The 21,654-nt window shown below is 30.0% G+C and overlaps 2 protein-coding genes across 2 annotated transcripts in view; one reads left to right on the top strand and one right to left on the bottom strand.

Moving 5' to 3' along the window:
* Positions 1-3,445: 3,445 nt before the first annotated feature.
* Tao (Serine/threonine-protein kinase Tao) lies at positions 3,446-20,137 on the bottom strand. The gene is made up of 2 exons (XM_075357275.1): positions 16,869-20,137; positions 3,446-4,517 (listed from the first exon to the last, which is right to left on the bottom strand). The coding sequence occupies exon 1, from the start codon at positions 19,557-19,559 to the stop codon at positions 16,908-16,910; it is 2,652 nt and encodes an 883-aa protein (XP_075213390.1). The 5' UTR covers positions 19,560-20,137; the 3' UTR covers positions 3,446-4,517; positions 16,869-16,907.
* Positions 20,138-20,186: 49 nt separating this feature from the next.
* Positions 20,187-21,654, top strand: part of LOC142319702 (haloacid dehalogenase-like hydrolase domain-containing protein 2) — a 34,668-nt gene continuing 33,200 nt past the window's right edge. Inside the window, exons 1-2 of the mRNA XM_075357276.1 lie at positions 20,187-20,347; positions 21,147-21,355. Coding sequence (XP_075213391.1) covers positions 20,247-20,347; positions 21,147-21,355 — 310 coding nt within the window. The 5' untranslated portion in view covers positions 20,187-20,246. The remainder of the gene's footprint in view (positions 20,348-21,146; positions 21,356-21,654) is intronic.

The raw sequence follows: 21,654 nt of genomic DNA on the forward strand, positions 1-21,654 counted from the left end.
AGTTATAATAAATATTTATTTAATTATTGCAGTAAAACTGGTATATACAACTGCAACTCAAAATTAACAGTGAAAAATATAGCAACACTACACCATTACAGAAAATTTCATACTTTTACTAATTTTGCAATTAAATAGTTATTTTTTCATTTAAACAGCATTTTAAATTAAACTTTTATTAAGATTAGGAAAATGACCTTTCCATTATGTATTTGATTTTTTTTTTCTTAAAGGCCAAATAAAATATGAGAATTAAAACTGTGTAGATCTTTTTGTGCCTTCATGATTTTATCCAGCACCCTCAGATGAGTCAGTGTATATTATTATACACTTACTTACTCCCTCTGTTTTAATTTATACACAACAATTTAACATATTGGGTGAAAATACTGCATTGAATTTTACCATAACTTTAAATACCCAAGATAAAACAACTCATAACATTCCACAGGCTTTCATCAACAATACAATGGCTGTTTCAAAAAAAAAAGATTTTATTAGTTTAAAGGTAGCCAAACTTTGATTCATAAAAATCAGCTTATGGAAGTCTGTTAAACTAAAATCATATTTCACTGAGAAAATATACACTAATCATACAAGATCAACAAAGTTAACATTGAAAAATGCTATATCTGAATTCTGAACATTCAATTGTAAGGGATGATTTGAACATGTGCAGAATGGGTGTAAAATTTGTTACAAATCTGTTTCTATATCATGAACAGAAAAGATCAAACTTCTTCTGGTACAAACCACAGTATATGGGTACAACCCAAAAAATCAGGGCTACATGTCATCATTGCATGTGAAGGGAAATAGCAATAAGCATAATTTATTATTATGCTTATTAAATTATAATTATAATTTAGCAGCTTGGTTGAAGCTGCTAGCATCAACCAAGCTATACAAAGTGAGTGACAAGTCAAATATGATTATGTTCGGTATGGTCAAGTGCCACATTCAACTTAAACTGGTTTCCAAGTAAAAATAAGATATGATATTACATGACACACAATTTTATAGATATATATACTGAAATAAATCTAATAAATAAACCCCTAGTACAGAACATTGAGATAGACAAATCTTACATTAATTTTTCATTAAAGTTCTTTCGCAGGATCCCACATCCCCCTCAGTCATGATTGAAATAATTCGGTTATTGAATAGTAAAAATTTAAGAATTTTTATTTTTATTTTAAATCAAACTAAATATTAGGTTTTTTATTTCAATTATGACTTGAGGATCCAGGATCCCCAAAAGTACTTTCATGAAAAATTAAGCTACGTCCTGCCTTAATATTCTGTACTAGATGGTTTATTTAATACATATGTGTGTGTGTATATATATATATATATATACAAAACAGTAAAAGTGAATTTCAAAACTGACAATTTTTTCAATGATGAAGATAAGGATAAAATATGATGTTATAAAGGGAGAGAGTAAATCGTAACACATGAGTAAATAATGACAATCAGAACAAACTGAAAGAAAATAAGGTATCAAACTTAACTTTTCTATGCAATAAATCTACCATAACTACTTTCAGTCATAAAATTTTACGTTTAGTTATAAGTTTCATAAACACCACTCTGAACCTTTGTTACTAGTGTGCCATGTTAATAAAACTTTTTGCCAGTGGTTCTGATTACATCTCAATCAGCTTGTATCAAGTATACTCTTAGAAACTAGATACAAATTCTTAATTTTGAACATGAAATATACTCAGTTTGATAAATAAAAGAAATATAAATGGTAAGAACTTAATAATATAGAACATAATAGTAAAAAAAATAAACAACCAGTAATAAGTGAAGGTTAAACATTTTCAATGAATACATAAGAACTGAAAAGCCAGTTAAACAAATGATAAAAAAAAAATTAATTAAACATTAATTTTCAGCTCTAAATCCTTTAACAATATGGGCTCTCAGGATTAAATTAATTCAAATTTTCAACCATATTGATTTATAAAACTCCTGATACTTGTGCGATTTTCAGTATGTCAGTATTAACTGAGTAGCTGAATTTTAGTCACGATATTTAAAATTAAGTTACATAATTAAGTTACTGATGGATTATCATAATTATTTAACAAATACTTACTTTTTTTCTTCAACATTGGTTCATTAAATTCAATTTTAAAATTTAAATTCTAATACAGCACATATTAAGCTCAATTCAAAGTTAAGGTGTATAATTTATACAAAATCATGTATAACTAATAAAACTTAATTATTCAATAGAAAAAATGCGGTAATATATTTACGAAATTTGTAAAAAGAAAGGGATGAGCTGACTTTGTTTCTTTGAATAAGATTCCTTTTTTTTAACTTTTAACAGACAATAACAATCTACAAAAAAATTATGTTGTTAAACTTTCTTCCTGGGCCTCCAAGAAACCGTGCAAAAATTTCATTACCCAAAAATCTATTTGCTGCTTGCATCAAGTGAGTTAAGATTAGCTTCTTTTGAATGTTAGTAATCATCCTCATTGATATTTTTTAAATTTATTTTTTTTAATTTCCTGGTAAAATCGTTTCCTCAACATAATCATTTTACAGTATGTTTAACTTTTCTCATACAATAGCAATATTGAAAATCGCATAAATATTCTAATACTACAAATAGTGTGTCAATATTGCAATGAGGCATGCATATGTAATAATAAAATGATTAACTAGAGAGCTGTATTTGCAGTTTCAGCTGCTACTATATCAGACTGACTGACTGAAAAGCATTGCTCTACATATTGCTAAACAACAGCTGACTAAATTTTGTAGCACGACACACAGGTAATAAATCACACACTTGTACACTTCACAACTTTCATATGGAAACTACTCAAAGTTGGACTCCGGATGCACCCAGTACTCCATCGGCTCGCTCTAGAAGAGCTCATTCTCAAAAATGTTTCTTTTCTAACCTCAATCAGGAAAATATTTTAAAACTATACATACTTGAATTACAAAACACACATATTTTATTTTTTTATTATAACCTCAGATATGTTTTTGCTCATATTTTTATTAAAAAGTATAAGATTGATGAAATACCTGCTGTTTTTAATATATACGTATATATAATTCTAAAAATCTTTTTCTATAAAACATTGTTAAACGATGACACAATCCATAACAGAAACTAGGAAACAGAGAAAAAATGAGTACAACATAACAGTGTAGTAAAATCTGCTGATTTTAGTCCACTAAAATTATAAAATTTAGCTGGGATACAAACTTCCAACAAAATTTTGAAATGTATATACAGGAACTTACAGAAAATATGTGCAATCATTCATGAATTATATCAAATTCAAACAAAATAAGCTTATTTAAAAATTAAAATATCTTTTTTTATTATAATCAATAGATATTTTGATCTTTGTGAAAGTTTTACATTTCAAACACCAAAATCTATCTGTTATCTTGCAAACATTTTTTTCTTATTTTTACACTACGATTAGACCATCAAAAAATATAACTGCATAATTCCAGTAAAAGGATTCTCAGGGTATAACACAAAAATTAAATTCAAATACCTACATATCGGCTAGATTAATAATGTATGACCAGAACGTGTAAATATCAGAACCGATGTAGAAGTGTTATCAGTAGGCTGAAATTAATAAATCATTACATTTTATATATAAGGAATACATTAATTTTATAAGTTATTCATACGCTACTTTCATAAAAGTTGAAATGCACAAATAAAGGTAAATCAGTACAGTTAACCGTTCCTCATTAAAAAAATAATAAAACTGAACAATTTTGAATAACTAGTTTTAATTTTTTTTTTTTAATAAAAATAATATTTCTACTTGAGTATGTATAGTAATAGCAGTAACATAATAAAAATGCAGTAATATTAATATAAACAAATGTTAAGAAGAAACAATAAAACTGTTAAACCAAACTAGTGGTATATTCTAAGGCTTAAGCTAAACACATTTAATATACAATAATATAATTTTTTCCAATTACATTAAAATAAAACTTTAATTATATTGCTTTGACATTATTTTTTTCTTTATTAATGAAATGCAACATAATATTAAAATATCTATTTATTAGACATAATATATGACTGAAAATGATAAATATTATTTTTTTCAAAAGCATAATGATTATTTAATATTTAAAGTATAAAGTGAACTACGATAAAAAAGAAATAACATGTTTAAAATCAGTCGTTATTGAGTTTATCAAATAAAATAACATCATTGTTTATTTTTGAGAAGAATCTACGAAATTAAAAAAAAGAAGAGTAACATAATACTCCAGTAATAATCTCCAGTAATTACAGTTCCAACTTCTTGCATTCTTTTCATAATTTATATTTAAAATGCAGAAATTAAATAATTTACATCATAATAACTCGGGATCAAAGCTCTCTCTAACTGGATCGTTCAAAAACTGGCTCTATCTACTGTAGCTGAGGCGGCTCACGTGGCTGAACTACCTGCAGTACAAGTGACTTGCAACAGGCCTCTCTCTGGGTAGGCTGGCCGCTGAAACAAAACAAATTCTCTACTTCAATTAACTATAACGAGATTAAAATGAAAAAATAAGTTGTAAAAAAAAAATACTGCAGCGGTTTAAATTTACTGCAAATGATATATGTTTATCGTCACCCTGGCATAGAAGGTCATGTCAGACGAATTTATTTACTTGACATTTAAGTTCTATTTATACTTAACTGTAATTTTTAAAGGAGAAAATACATTTCATTATTGTAAACCGTGCGGCAGTGATTTTAAAGTATACATTTTTCTTTTAATTTCTTATTTATGCAAGCAGGATGCATGCTATAACTGTTATTGATAAGAAACTAAACTTAACGATTTAATAATAACTTTAATAAGTCATTAAAAGGTAAAATTTTTTTTTTTCAAAATCATCGATGCAAACAAATGAATATAAAACTTTTGCTTAAGTAAAACAGGAAATACAGAGGAAATCAATGTTTAGATAAACTAAATAACAAACCACCAACATAAACGGTGCTAAAAAAATAAAAATAAAACCATACATATGCTAATAAAGCAATATCATACATGGAAATTATCAGCAGCTAGAAACTGCAACTCATCTAGACATTAAAAGCCGTGCAAGAAAAATAAACCTTTTAATACAACTACAAGAATTCTTAAAATATACTTTTTTATATGTAAGACTAAGTTTAAAAATCAAAATGCATACTAAAAACTAATTATTTTTCCATTTACCTTTAAATTTTTACTTTTAGAAGCTAGCAATATAAAGTCAGCAACAATAAAGTAGATGTTATCATGAACTAAGGTAAATATTAAAAATATAAATTTTTTTTATCTGTGGTTAAAAATCACTTGAGATAAAATTATTAATATTATTTTAACACTGAATATCAATAACATTATCAAAATAATTACTAAATCGTTGCAATGATTAGGTATTTTTTAATCATCCTGCATCACAACCACACAACTAAAATCATTCAATATACTACAATACACAGAATTTCATCTTATTAAGTAATTTTCACAAAAAAATATATCGGCATATTATTTTTAAAAAACCAGGAACAATTATGTTTCTTAAAAATCTGACAAAAAACAATCAAAATTTCTCACTTTATGCAAATATTAAAAATTGTTATAATAAATGTTAAAAATCTTTTTCTCACTGAAAAAACAAAAATAATGGCAGCAGACCCGTTAGTAATAAACCGCACAACAATAATCAACAAAAAAATAAAAATTGTAAAACAATTTAAATACCTAGGAGAAATTATAACATACTACTTAAACGAAAAACCACCTGGCAAGAAAGAACAAATAAAACGCTAAAAACCCAAAAACTAACACAGTCCACATTTAACAAAATATGCCTATCTGTAAACACGAAAATAAAACATTACAAAACTACAATGGCTGAACGTATTAAGCCAGAACTAACATATGGAAGTAAAACCATCTTTAAAGTCCCTCAGAGAAACAGAATTGACACGATCCTAAAAGCATAGAGAAGAACAACAAGAAAATGTACAATCAAGCAACATCAAAAAGATGCATGTTTTCTATTTGATGTGTTTTCTTTTTCACCATTGTGGAAAAGTGCCAAACGGTGGAGAGTGCCAAATGAAGAGGTTTACAGGAAATTAGAAACTATCATAGATACTACATGTCAGAATACTACATGTTTCTTTGGGCATCTCATGAGGTGGGATGGATTAAAGAAATAAGAGAGGATATGGAGGATCCGGGAATAACTCTGGAAGATCTAAAAAACAAAACGGAAAACATCATGAAACTAAAGGACAAGAAAATAAAATTTACACCAAATACAGGCAAACAACAAACGATGAAAAGGGTATTTACAGATATGGAAGAAAAGAAAGATCAGAACAAATGAAAAAATATTGGCAAATTCAAAAGAAGAAAACAGTACACTCTTCAAAAAAGCGACTGGACACAGACTGACTAAAGTGGTCCAGTAAGTCCATACAAGTAGGAAAAATAAATGTTAAAAAGATTATAAAAATTACATGTTACATTAGTTACACATCAATATATCCATCTGACCTTATTAAGAAAAAAGGCTTCCGATTAAAAAATAAACAACAAAAAAAAGGCATTACAAGAAAACAATCACGTTACACCTATTTTGAAATATTTAGAACAAAAATACCAATGTATTCTTTTTTGACAGGGGTAAGTTTCACAATATGCTCAACAAAAATAAAATGTTTCAAAAAACTGAAAAAACAGCCATCTGTTGTAAACAAAATAAAACTGGGGTATTAGTATTACTATTATTACTGGAGGTATTAAAAGATTGCTATTAAATATTTATATCTAACTGTGTTTAATAGATAATTAACTAGCAGACCCAGCAATGCTTTTGCTATTGCTAGATTTGAGTGTATATATATAGATTAAATAAATACAATAGAAAGTTTGATAAAATATTAAAAAACTGAACATTATGGAACTTCACAAAATTTAACCTTTCCCTTTTTCCCTGTGCATAAATCAGTACAGTAGTTATTTTTAGTCCATAGCAGACACACATATGAACATTGCCATATATATATATACATCTGAAAAGAAGCTGCAATGATATTCACTGTATCTAACACACTAGTTATTAATTTTTCCCACCTGAATCCGAAATGTTTTAGCGCTTAAAAGAGAGCTATGACACTTCTATGGAAGATACTTTGTTTAGTCTTCTTTCTTTTGTAATTTGCAAAACTTTATACAAGCAATATATATAAGATACACATTCTATAAAAATATGCTGAAATAACATGTGGCACAGACCACTACTACTGTTTTTTTTTGTCTTCTTCTTTGTCAAACCAGTCATTTGACTGGTTTGATGCAGCTCTCAAAGATTCCCTATCTAGTGCTAGTCGTTTCATTTCAGTATACCCCCTACATCCTACATCCCTAACAATTTGTTTTACATATTCCAAACGTGGCCTGCCTACACAATTTTTTCCTTCTACCTGTCCTTCCAATATTAAAGCGACTATTCCAGGTTGCCTTAGTATGTGGCCTATAAGTCTGTCTTTTTTTAACTATATTTTTCCAAATGTTTCTTTCTTCATCTATTTGCCGCAATACCTCTTCATTTGTCACTTTATCCACCAATCTGATTTTTAACATTCTCCTGTAGCACCGCATTTCAAAAGCTTCTAATCCTTTCTTCTCAGATACTCCGATCGTCCAAGTTTCACTTCCATATAAAGCGACACTCCAAACATACACTTTCAAAACTCTTTTCCTGACATTTAAATTAATTTTTGATGTAAACAAATTATATTTCTGACTGAAGGCTTGTTTCGCTTGTGCTACTCGGCATTTTATATCGCTCCTGCTTCGTCCATCTTTAGTAATTCTACTTCCCAAATAACAAAATTCTTCTACCTCCATAATCTTTTCTCCTCCTATTTTCACATGGACAAAGTGGTCCATCTTTGTTATTTCTACTACATTTCATTACTTTTGTTTTGTTCTTGTTTATTTTCATGCGATAGTTCTTGCGTACTACTACTGTATAATCAGAAATTTTCTTATTGTATAAAGAAACTGAGTCAAAACAAAGTGAAAAGGTGCTGCAATGATATTCACTGTATCTAACACGCTAGTTATTAATTTTTTCCACTTGAATCCAAAATGTTTTAGCACTTATAAGGGAGCTATGAAACTTCTATGAAAGATACTTTTTTCTAGTCTTCTTTCTTTTGTAATTTGCAAAACTTTATACAAGCAAAAAATTATTTCCTCATGTAGAATTTTTTCATCACTTTCACACAGAATGTTTTCAGTCGTATCACAATCTTTTGTCTTCTAATGATTGTTTTTATAATGTGAGTATCATCCTTCTAATTTTGGTAGGTTATTACAGCCCTGTTTTTTTCAGTTAGACATCACATACCTGTCAGTTATTTATGTAAAAATTTTTAACGTTTTCATTATTTTTCCTAGATAAAGTTTAAATAATCTTCAACCAAAAGCTGATAACTAAAACCACAAAAAAGTAATTTATTTATTTACATTTAACCATATCCCACAGTCGAAACACCAGTACATCATTGTTTTCTTTTTTTCATACAAGAAAAAGTGAAATAATACAATTATTTCATCTAATCATCATCTAATTACTTAACAACATAAACAGTATGTCATATTTATACAATATTAATAAAATTTAGAATAAACAATGCATTAAAAGTCAAATAAAAATTATAATATGGCCAAAATATAAAAATTATAATGGCTAAAATAATAATTTCCAGAAAATATTTAAAAATTTAATGCATGCCATAGCAGAGACATTACTTACACTTTGTATTAAAAAAGATAATTAGAAAAGTAAATAGAGGGCAGGAAATTATTACACCTGTTATGATATGAGAGATACTATGAGAACAGAAATATTACCTCAATACAGGCACTCACTTTTGCAAAAAACTTATAATGCCGCCTAATTTACTAAAGTAACTGATAGGATATGGAAAGATAAACTATATTTATGTGTCCTGACAATAACATTACAGCATATTTCTTATGATCTCCATAGAGCCAAATCTTGCCTCTTCACTCTGAACTAATCTCTTGCACTCCAATGCAGTGTTAACCATTTCACTTTCACTTCATTTTATAACTCAAACATATTTCTTTTAACATGAATGCAATTTTGCGGAGGATTTTAGATTTTTAGGCACTATCCTTAAGTTGCTTACCACAGAATTAATGATTTATTCTTTCTTTTCTTCCAAATTTATTTTAACATTCTAATCAAAACTTCTGTTACTGTGCTTTGAATTGTGTTTAGTAATGTTATTATTACTTTATAGTTTTTCTTACTTGTAATTTTATTATTTCTTTATAATTTTTCTTACTTTATATCGATCATAAATATTAACTTACAATGAATAATTTATCAGCAAAATTAATATAATTAACAAATTTTCAAAAAAATTATATTATAATAATATAAAACATAAGGAAATCAACAATTCTTTAAAAAATCCAACGAAGAAAATTACTTTAAAAAAAATTATACACCCACAGAAGAAAAAGTATGCCTACTGACTTTAAGGTCACAATACACCTTGTAATTGTGTTTCTGTAAGAACACGCAGTTTAATCATTCTATTAAAATTCTGTAATTTAATCATGTTTTAAGATGTCATTTACTTTTTGTAAACCAATTTAATCTACTGCATACAACCACTTAAATTATTTATACCACTTTATGTTTCTTTTTTTTTCATTAAAAAAAAATTTAATTCATTTTCAGCTTTGGGTTTAATTCACTTTAATTTTTAATGTGCATTAACTGCTTTCTATTTACTGCTCTGTAATGATCAGCACAAAAAAAAATAATTACTACCGACAAATAAATCTAAGTGACTATCTGGAAAGTTAAACCAATCAGTTTTAATTTTTTTGTAAAAAGAATTTAACTGATGAAATAACACGCATTAAATAACAATAATATGGAAAATTGTGTTTTGTTTCCTTATTTATAATTAGAATAGCAAAGTGTTCAATAGTATTACTTGAAAATATTTAAAAAGCATAAAGATATAAACGTACAATAGTTAGTTCTACCTGGGATTTTTGAAGTAGGGTAAAGAGTCTGAAATAGTTCAGTAGAAGGAATAGTGTACCAAAAAAATTATTGTAGGCAGCAAATAAATAGTCACCAGTCCAGCAATCCATTCCCACCCTGTGTACCAACTCAACTTTTAAATATTGATGAGCAATAATGTGTGTTAGTAGTTGATAACAAATTACGCATATATGAGAATAAAAACTGGGCATATTATAATAGATACTTCTAACAGATTTTGCCAAAATTAAACTTTGATTATTACTCACATGTCTCAGGTAGCACACAGTTATTCATTGTTCTGCATTTTATAAAAATTGTAATGCATTTTCTACATTATACTCCTGATCATGCAGCCTACAATAGGGCTTAACATAACACAACAGGCATATTTTAAAAAAATTAAACATTTTTTGCAGTTTTTAAAGTAAAATTTAAAAAGTAGGAAAATAAGCAAATATAAACAATTATTTTATAAATTTAATTTACTAGTAACTTTTTATATAGAAACCTGATTTATGTCAGTTACCCTAGAGTTTTTAGTTCTAAGAAAGAATTTTATGAACACCCTAAATATAAAAGATAAGATGCTGCATATATAGTGGAAGTAATAACTTAAAATAGAATGCTGTTACTATTACAAGAAAATGCCTACTCCCCACTCTTAAGTATCTCCTCACCCCATAAGAAATTAACACCAAATTTTAATGGCATTAATACTCCATTATATAGAAGCATCATTCAAAATTTCAGATTTTTTTAATATTATTCTGCTGCCAAGATATAAAATAATCACTGATGTACAAAGACACAAATACACACGTGCGCGCGCACACACACTGAATTTTTTACCAGTATTTCTTTTAATATTTAACTAGAAACTTTAATTTTGCTACATGCTTCATTTTGTAAAACATGGAATTCATGATTGAATGAAAAGTATAACAACAAAGTTGTAAAATATTTTTTAACACAGCAGTAATCACACAATTTTCTGAAACTTGGTTGGTCGCATGAAGGACTACTATCCTCCATTCGTTTTTATTTAATTTTTGTGACAAATGAGTGTTGAAACTTTAGGATTCTAGGAAGGGGATTTCCAAATAAACCTTTTAAATTAATATAATAATTATAAAGTTTATTTATATGAACAAAATATATTTTTAAATCACTATTGAAGATAAAATTGTAAATATACATGGAATCAATATAAATAAAAAAATTATGTTTACAAGTTCATTCCTAAAGATTATAAAGCCAACAAAAAAAATGTGAAACTATAAAATACAAAAAGAATGTTTAAAATTTATATTAGTTTCTTGTCTTAAAAATTACCCATTTCGTAATTGTTTCCAAACGCTCTTCACATGGTCAGGACACACTCATTTCTTACACTGATAGAAAGTTTTTCTCGTGGTTTTGTTCCTAGCTCTTCCACAAATAAAGCAACATCCTTTTTCAGTGGTTTGTGGTGTTGGCATGATGTCTTCCTCCAACTGCAAGAGTAGTTTCACTCAGCGCTTTACTTCTTTTGGAATTATTTTAAGTCCAACTTGCTCTTGGATTGCTGGTTTCATTAATTCAATAGCCATAGTTTTCAGAAATTCCCTCTAATTTATCATAACATATTTGTTATTAACTCTGAAAATATTCAATGCACTAACACCTGTTAGTTCGTGGTAATTCACGACCGCAACTAGAAGACTGAGCGCAGGCGGCTTTGCCAAACACAGAGGGCTGGATGGACATTCAAAATTTAAGGAGTTCTGTGCCCAAGATGAAGTTTATGCTTCTCAAGGGTGCAGACAAATTATCATACAGTCGTAACCCTTGTATTAAGTATAAAGGCTGTGTAATCAGCCGAGTTCGAGTTCATAAGTACCTAGGTGTTTTGCTTGATGAGAAGTTGCTGTTTAGCAACCATTAGGCAAGTAGCGCAGATGCCATCTCTGTGATGCACAAGCTTAGGAGAATTGCTTGAAAGGATTAGAGACTGTCAGGCCGTCATTTGTACATGGTGTACTGAGGTGTCTTTGAAAGTATGACCTGTTACACGGCGTCTGTTTGGGCACATAGGTTAGAAAGAAATTGAGCACTTATTACAAATTTAAGGAGTGCCCAGCGCAGAGCCTTAATTGTATGCATTGGTGTTTTTAAAACAACCTCCTATGAGGCTACTACTGTATTGGGAAAGGCTACCCAATCGATTTCGTGGTGAAAGTTTGGGCAGCTATGTGTAAATTGCGAAGAGGCAGGGAGGCCGAGGTATTTGGGATGCGGTTTCAAGCCAGGTCTGTACCGGAGTGAAACAATGATCTCAATGCACCGGTTCTAAATTTAGAATAGTTGCTCATCTCACGCCTGCGAAGAAGGCTTGACAGCCTCGCGATGGAAGCATGGCAGCAAGAATGGCAAACCATGACTAAGGGATGGTCCTTGTATAGATTTATACAGGATCTGGGGTGATTGTATGACTCTCCTTTGTTTTTAAGGGCAACGGGAGCCCGAGTGCTCTACAACTATGTAAATTTAAACCGATATTTGTTTTGGTTCCACCTGGCAGCTGATGAGCTGTGCGTCTGCAGGGAGGTCCAATTGAACGAACACATGATGTTCAATTGCCCAGCTCTTGGGAGGGTCAGGACTCAAGCCACCCTGGAACTTAGAGGTCAAGGGGAAAATTGGCCACTCACAAGTGGCGAGTCAATGAGGCGAGAACCGCATTGGCGGACCATGTGAGAGTTCCTTGATGCAGTTGCTTTGTTCAACCGACATCAGTAGTTTACCTAACGAAAAAGACTCCTACCATACTGCTGTAGAAAGCTAACCGAGAGATATGGCTGGCTACCACCCAGTTAAGACTCTAAGCGCTTTAATCGTGGAAAGGTACTTGCTGGCATTCAGCGACCTAGGCATGGCAGCGAATTGCTGTTTTTGACAAGATAAATTAATTATTGGTAGTCATATATGTTTTAATAGTCGACGGGGTTCGCTTACCCATTTTAGTGATATATGACAAGTGGGTGGTGGGACATGCACACAAGTGATGTGTGGTACCATGCTTATTCCACTCACGCTTTTAGGTTAGCTCTAGGAGCTTGTTAGGACAGTGGTCGCTAAACTGTTTTATGGCTTGGTAGCTGTTTGTGGCACAAACAATCGGTCTTATGCTTTAGGGCAACCAAATGTGGTGGTGGCGGGAGAAATGCCAAGCAAACCAATGCATTAACACCTGTAATGTTCAAAAGATGAAAAAACAATATCAATGGCCATCTTTTGGAATTCCTTGCCACATCATATTGCTGGCACATTTTATCAACCAAATCCTTTATAGGAATGGTTGCCTTGAAATCAGCATCTGGCTGATTGATTCCCAAGGTAGACCTCCAGGTTTGTTATATAAAAGTTTGATGATGAAACCATGACAAATATTTTTTGCAAATATTTTGTAGATTTATAGGCAAGTATACTCTAAATGCGCAGTTTCCCCTAAAAGCAATTAGCTGCTCGTTGATGGTAAGGTGGTCAGAAGGATTGAATGCTCTTTGGCTGTTAGAAACAAATTTCTCAGAAAATTTCCTGATTGGGGCTAGCTTGTCTAATGCCTTGTGTTGTTCCCTGGTTCTTATGTTATCAAAATATAAACAAAGCATCAGAAAGTGAAAGCAGTGTTCACTCATTTTAAAAAATACTGCTTCCACACCAGTTCCTCTGCTACTGTCCCACATTTCAAAAACATTTTCCTGCCAGATTTAAGTACTCCAGCCAAGAAAAGTATCCTAAATAATGGCTTTTATTTCAGTTACGCTTGTACTTTTAGCATCTCTATCCCTTTGATATTTTATTCTTATTTTTCGATATAAATATTTCTGCAATGAACAATTCTGAAAATAATTTCTTCATTCAAAAGACAATCTAAAGCTTCAATTTTGGTGGAAGCATTTTTTGCATTGCCTTTAGGTTCTTTTGTGGAGTATGCGATGTCCATGCTTGTTGTGGTTCCAAGAACCAACAGGTTTCCTTATCTCTGTCAATGTAGAATTCTGGGTTATAAAAAACTGGGACCGTAGGATTTTCTGGCAAAGTTACATTCTCTCGTAAATCAAGTTTATTTTCTAATGCAATTTCTTCTATGTTTCGGATGTTTTCTTCTATGTCAGTGTCAAGACTGTCTTCACTAATACTTGTGCCAGCTAGCAAAGTTTCTACAAAAGCTTCCTCTCTTTCATCTGGATCTTCATCACCCACAACACTTTTGTAATTGTCCTCTGTTTCATTAAGTCACTGTATTAATGTTCTCGATCTTTTTCTGACATCTTAACTCGAATTATATAGTTCAAAACACTTAAAATGGAATAAACTTAACAATAAGCAAAAAATATATTACCAGCAACTTTACTCAAAGGCAAATCCATTTGAAATGATCCAAGGATGGTTGCTTGACCAACTCAAAAAAAAATTGAAATTACCCACTTGTTTCCTATATGTCTCAGGACCTTAAAACTATTTTTTTTTTTTTTTTTAGTTTTTTTATTTAAGCAGTTTACCTGCTTAAATAAAAAAAGAAAAAAAAGGGCAGTTTACCTGTGGGGGACAATGGCCGCCTGTGTGGTAAACTGCCTGAAACCCCCTTGGAGTACTTATTTAGTGAGTCAGAATAATGGTATCACTTTTAACAGGTTTTTTTTAATGATTTTTGAGAGGTTATAACTTTTTTATTAGTACAATACACAACAAACGTTTTTATTTGCTATAAACATCTACAAAAACATAAGTTGTGCAAATTTTAGGTTTTCATCACCAGTCCCATCACAGTTATTTGAAGCTAAAATTTGATTTTTTTTTAAAAATAAGTTTTCAAAAATTCATAAAATTCTAGGGGTAAGTATATCACCATTAATATTATTTAAGGTAAAACTACTAACGTATACCTACATATAAAAAAATAATTCAAACTGTGTATGCCATTCCTGCCTTTTTAAAAAAATTACCAAAAGTGAAATTTCACAGTTTTTCATGTTCAACTTTATTGATAATTTTCTCATAGAAAGAAGAGAGATAGGTATATAAACTACTGGACCAATCTTTTACCTTGAGAAAATATAATAAACTGCTTTTTGTTTCAGTTTTTTAGTTATATGTTCCATAAATCCTTAAAATCACAAAAATAGGTGTGCACACCGTAACAAAAACGGCCACCACAGGTAAACTGCTTAAATAAAAAACTAAAAAAAAAAAAAAAAAATAGTTTTAAGGTCCTGAGACATGTAGGAAACAAATACGTAAGTTTGAATTTTTTTGGAATTGGTCAAGCAACCAGCTTATGTTTTTTTGGGACACTTCAAATGACCCTCAAACAACAAAAATACCAGAACGAAAATGGTCACACATAGTACAACAGTCCTCCAACTGACACTACTTTCAAATAAAATTCAACGAAAAAAAACAATGTTACCAATGCATTTTCTTTTTATTGAATTTAAATGTAATGGATCATTGCCATTTAAATGTAACTTTCAAGTAAATTGTTATTCACTATCAAACTATAAAAGGTAGAGCTTATCTTACAACTGAACATCTTTAAAAAGATTTATATTAACATCACATTTAATTTTAAATTAATTAATTATACTACATTAGTATTTTTTATACAAATATAAAAGGTATTTTCATCAACAACGTATTATTCAGTTTGAACATTCATAATGTTTCATCAGTCAAAGTTTTGTATACTATGATAAACTGAAGAATGCACTAACTACAACTGACGCAACAATACTGTACACCGAATACAGTAATACAAAAGAATACGAGGAAGAAGAGTACATAGTCGTCTATGAATTATATAAATATTGAACATAACATAATTTGATAGGGAAGGTTTTTTAGTTATGTGGTTTTTGCCAACTATATAACAAAATCGCCAAACACTTTCTAATCTTAAATTGAAATTAATAAACTGTAATATAATAAACAAATTTTGTACTTAAAATCAAAGAATTAACAATAAATAGAAAAAACAACTGAAATTTTAATTGTTTAATAATTTAATAGTTTAATTTTAATAGTTTTTAAATGATATATTAATTAGTGTTTTAACTTGACAATTAAAAAAACTTTAAAATATTTTTTATTTTGTTGTAAGGTTACGTTTACATTCCTATCTATACATTGTCCAAGCAATTAACTGAAGCATAAAGAAAATATAAACGATACTATATCTAATGTTATAAACAGACTAGTTTTAATAATAATGTTAGAATAACTTAAAAGGACAAAATTAAAAATTTGGTTTAGTTAAAAATTTACTTTAATTTAGTTTGTTATAAAACAGTAGTTTTAAAACACAAACTACATTATAATGTTATAAAATTATTTAAAATGTGTACATTATAAATATATATAAGTAATGGAATGAATATTTTTGTAAATTTAATAAACAAAACATTTATTGAATAACTAAAACATAACTGTTCAGTTTGCTAAATAAAAGTAAAATGTTGTTAAAATCGGGATTGATCTTAGGATCATACCATCGGTCATTTTTAACTTCATTCTGACTAGTTAAATTTCAAAACGTTATCTAACTTTTCTAAATATTTAAGTTCAAAGAACAGACAAGTCCAGTTAACTTAGCTTTAACTTAGGTAAAATTGCTGTATATCAAAGGCTAAGAAACATTCATAAACTTTGCTTAAAAAGTTCAGAACTTTACATTAATAAAAAAAGGTTTAATTAACCAAATAAATATTTACCATTTTGTTGGAAGTATTCTGAAGCATTCTGTTGGTTGGTCAGTTGCTCAAAGCTAAGCTCAGCATACTACCGGATAAACTGTCATCATCTGGATAACATTCCTTGGAAGCTTCTGCAATGGCAAGAGCACTAAAACCGAGTCGTGCAGATTCTTCATCAAACTGCTCAAGCTCACGATCTTGACGTTCATGAAGAAGTCTGATTCTTTCAGAACGTTCCTGCAAGAATTGCTGAGTTTCTGTTTGCATTTTCTGTTCTAATAAAGCCTTTCGCACAGAAACACGATCTTCTAGTTCCTTACGTTCTCTATTTCGCTGTGATTCTGCCTGCATCTTGTTTTTACTCTGATATGCCATTAAAATTTCTAGCTCGTAACGTAAACGTTCCTTTAAGTGATGACATTCAAGTTCTTGTGATTCATCAAGTCGTATTGACTGATTCTGCATTATTTCTGCTATGCTTTGTTCATACTGTTCACCAAGAAGAGCTAATTTTCTGCGCTGATCTTCTTTTAACTTCTTAATCACCGCTTTTTGTTCTTCCTTAGGTGTACTTGCCAAGATTTGCGCCTTTAATGCTTTATATTGCCGAGTTTGAATTTTACATGTTTCACGAAACTGCTTACGAATACGCGTCTCTTTTTGTTTAAGACACTTCGGTTGTTGTTTTATTTCCAAAGCATGTTTCTTTCTTAAATCACGTTCTGATCGATTTGTATATTCCTCTTGATTCTGCAATTCAGTTGTATGCTGTCTTTGAATCTGTTCTTCACGAAGCTGATGAACAGATTTTTGCTGACGATACTCTAATTCCATTGTTTTCTCATGATGACGCAGTAACATAGCGTGAGCCTGCTCAAGCTGGTGTTGCCTTCTGTTCAACTCTTCTCGCAAAATCTCCTGTTCTAAACTATGGAAACTTAATAACTTTTTCCGCCTAAATTTTCTAACTTCTAACTCCAAATATTCTTTCTGTCCTCTAATTAATCGTTGTTCTTCTTGTGCTTCCAGTTGTTTTTGGTTGTCCTGCTGACTCTGTAAATGTGCTTCTTTCTGTTTTTTTGGTTTCGAATCATCCATACTTAATTCACGCTTCCATCTTTCTTTATTAGCTTTATATTCTTTCTTTTTCTGTACATCAAATGCTTTGCGGTCTTGATCTTGACGACTACTTATATCTTTAATTAACTTTTTCTCAGCAGTTAAATTTTTCTTGAATTTTTTGTCAAGTTCTTGTTGCTGAACCATCTGCAATTTTTCTAATTCCTTACTAAATTGTTGTAATAAAGTCTCATATTCTTTGTCTAATTGTTGTTTATGATTTTCCATCTCAATTTTACACTTTTCTTCAAGTTTAATTAGTGCTGCCTGATGTTCACGCCGCATTCTCTTATACCCTGTCATTTGTTCATGCATCTCTTCTTGCATATGCTCCTTCTGTTGTTTTGTAACTATTGTTGTCGTTTTAATTGTAGCAAAATTATTGGCTCCATGTTCAGGTAAAACAGTAGAATTGGTGGGCTTATTTTTGCTATGCACTGGTGAAGGATAACTATTGTCATGTGTTGCTTCAGCTGCTGGAAGTAAGCTATTTGTTGAGCTTCCCTGAGAACTTGCACTAACTCCCATAGAATGAATCGAATGTTCAGATGTTATACTATTACTTTTACTGCTATCACCTCCAGCCTGTTCTTCAGGTGTGTCATCCACATCACCAACAGTACTTTCACTTTCAGCATCTGTCATGAGAATTTTCATTTTGCGATAATTCAAGCTATCCAACTCACGAACAGCGTCTTTTGTTCTCTGTATAAGGTCTATCAACACATGAGGAGAGCGTTGACGAGTTACCAATTGATGGCTGAGCAATTTCCCTGAAGTAGGCCTCTCAGCTGGATTCTTTTGCAAGCATGATGCAACAAAATGACGAAACACATCTGACCATTCAGGAGACTGGAGGACAGGAGAATCATTCTGAGCAATGTGATAAAGAGCACTCATTGCATTCATATTAAAATATGGTGGCTTCTTCTCTGCTAATTCTATGCATGTTATTCCAAGTGACCAAACATCAACTTTACCATCATACTGTCCTTCATCCATTGCTAAAATTACTTCAGGAGCCATCCAGTATGGAGTACCTACAAAACTATTTGCTGGGCATTTTATGCTTGCCGAACCAAAATCAGCTAACTTTACAGTACCATTTTCTGTAAGTAAAATATTTCCAGCTTTAATATCACGATGAATACGCCCTAGTGAATGAAGGTAATGCAATCCTTTTAATACACCTTCACATATTGCAGAAATTTCTTCTTCTTTCAAAGGCCATTTATGTACTTCAATAATATCTGAAGCAGACCCCAAGCAATATTCCATAACAAGCCATGCAGTATGGTCACGAAGATAACACCCTTTGTATTGAATAGTATTTGGATGATTTAACTGTCTCAAAAAACGTATTTCTTTTAAAATATCTTGCCATTTTTCCATGCTTTGTTTACCAAGATAGGACATTTTTTTAATAGCCACAATTTCTCTTGTAACAAGGCATCGAGCATAATACACAGCACCAAAACTTCCATGACCAATTTCACGTAAATCTTCAAATATCTTTTCAGGATCATCTTGAAGAAACAATCCAGCAATTTCAGGATCTTTAACATTACCTGGTCTTGGAACTGCAGGCATATTTTCAGTTTATTTTATAAAATGTCTTACAACAAACAAATATAATAAAATTCACTCAATAATAATAACTAGATTTCATTCAAAACTACACTGAAACATTGATATATATACGAATTCACAGCCATTTATTTAAATATTAGATTTACGTCACACTACTTAACGATACGGCATGATTAATAAAGTGTTTTAAATAATTAGGTTATCATCTAGGCTGTACCCATTGTCATCGTTTAGGTTATATAAAATATTACGCATTAAATATAGTCCACCGAGAAACGAATTAATTCACACTAATATAACCACAAAGTTACAAAAAGTCCGTTTATTCACACTTTATTGTACCAAATACTCATACTTTTCTAAGACTAGGCTAGGCCTAGTCTAGAAATTAATCAGCTGATACCACAAAGGCCTACGAAACATTTTTCAAGATCTAAACGAAATATAAACACTTATTTTTCGTATATAAGACTGCATATAATACGTCTTCATTAAAATAACACTTACAAACCAAAAATTTTGACACAAAGCAGAATTTAATCAGCTACACAATATTTCGAATACTTCGAAAGGTAAATAACCAAACCAAGGTTAGGAATCTTTTGCCTCCAGCTGTTGTAGAATAGCGAAAAGGACAGCTGAAACAGTGCTCAAATGAAAACTAGGAGGCTTAGGATAACATAGAAAATGGCAGGCAGTAGTCGATTGAAAGCGGTTCTAATAGATTTAAGTGGAACTCTTCATGTTGAAAATGAAATTATTCCCGGTGCTGTTGAAGCCCTAAAAAAGTATGCCTGTTTTGTAGTGACTATTATTTTCTCTTTTGTCAGTGATGCATTAATGATTTTATACGTATGTTATAAAAAATGCGATGAGGTTATGTTATGGTATCATCTGTTAAAAAAATTTAACTGTTTTGTGTACACTATTGATATTATGAAAGCTTTTTATTTATTTCATATCGTTAAAGTTAGTTCCATTTAAAATGAAGTCAAAACTTATTTATGTTGTACTAATTATAAAAATCATCTAAATTTAGTGCTATATTTGATTTTGTTCAGATGTTGGTTGTGTAATCTTATCTAATAAGCTTTTCAGCCCAGTTTTACGTGATTAAAATAATTAAAATTCTTGTTTGTTAGTAAAGATGATTACTTCTGATGTTTATATTTTCTTTTTAACAGAGGAAATGTGATTGAATTATATCTCTGATGCATATCATTTTTTTTGTACCTTCATTATTTGTTTGCATTTCTGTACATTATTTCCACCAAAATATTGCTTGATACCAATTTTAATTAAACATGTTCTGTATAATTATTTATCTTTAACTAATAACTTCAAGGGTAACTTTTTATCAAGGGTTTTGTTTAGTTGTTTAATTGATTTAGAAAGAAAATAGTAATAGTTTTTGATTTCTTAGTTTTTAATCTTTAATATTAAAAATTGTCTTTTACTTGCCTCGCATTTTGCAAAACTAAAAATTGTCCTAAAGTTATCTTTTAGGTGAGGTTAATTTTAATTACTTATTATTATTATTATTATTATTATTGTTTTTTAAATATTTCTTTTACTCTTGTTTATCAGATTGCGTACTACAAATGTAGTTGTGAGGTTTGTTACAAACACAACTAAAGAATCTCAGAGATGCTTGTTTGAGAGGCTATGCAAACTTGGATTTGATCTACAACGTTCAGAAATTATGTCCTCATTGTCTGCTGCTAGAAAGATGATTGAATCTGAATCTTTAAAACCAATGTTAATAGTAGATAAGAGAGCACTGGAAGAATTTGAAGGTTGTATTTTTATTAGCTTTAGAGTTAGTTAGTTACAGTTACATTGTGTTTATAATATATTTGTTTCTTTATTTAACATGTAAATTGAAAGTGTTCAAAATTTTCTTCTTTTTTTTATCTTTAACAAGAATCAAATTTTGAAAATTATTTTTTTCTGAATTCTAATCAGTTTGTTGCATCTTGTTATTATATTTTATTATCTTTGCTAAAATAATTAGTCACTTATTCTTAAATTCTTAAAAAATAATACCACCCCCTGCTAAACTAGTCAACAGAACTATTTTCACATAATTCAATAC

The sequence above is a fragment of the Lycorma delicatula genome, chromosome 2, assembly GCF_047948215.1.
Source record: "Lycorma delicatula isolate Av1 chromosome 2, ASM4794821v1, whole genome shotgun sequence".
Taxonomy (NCBI): domain Eukaryota; kingdom Metazoa; phylum Arthropoda; class Insecta; order Hemiptera; family Fulgoridae; genus Lycorma; species Lycorma delicatula.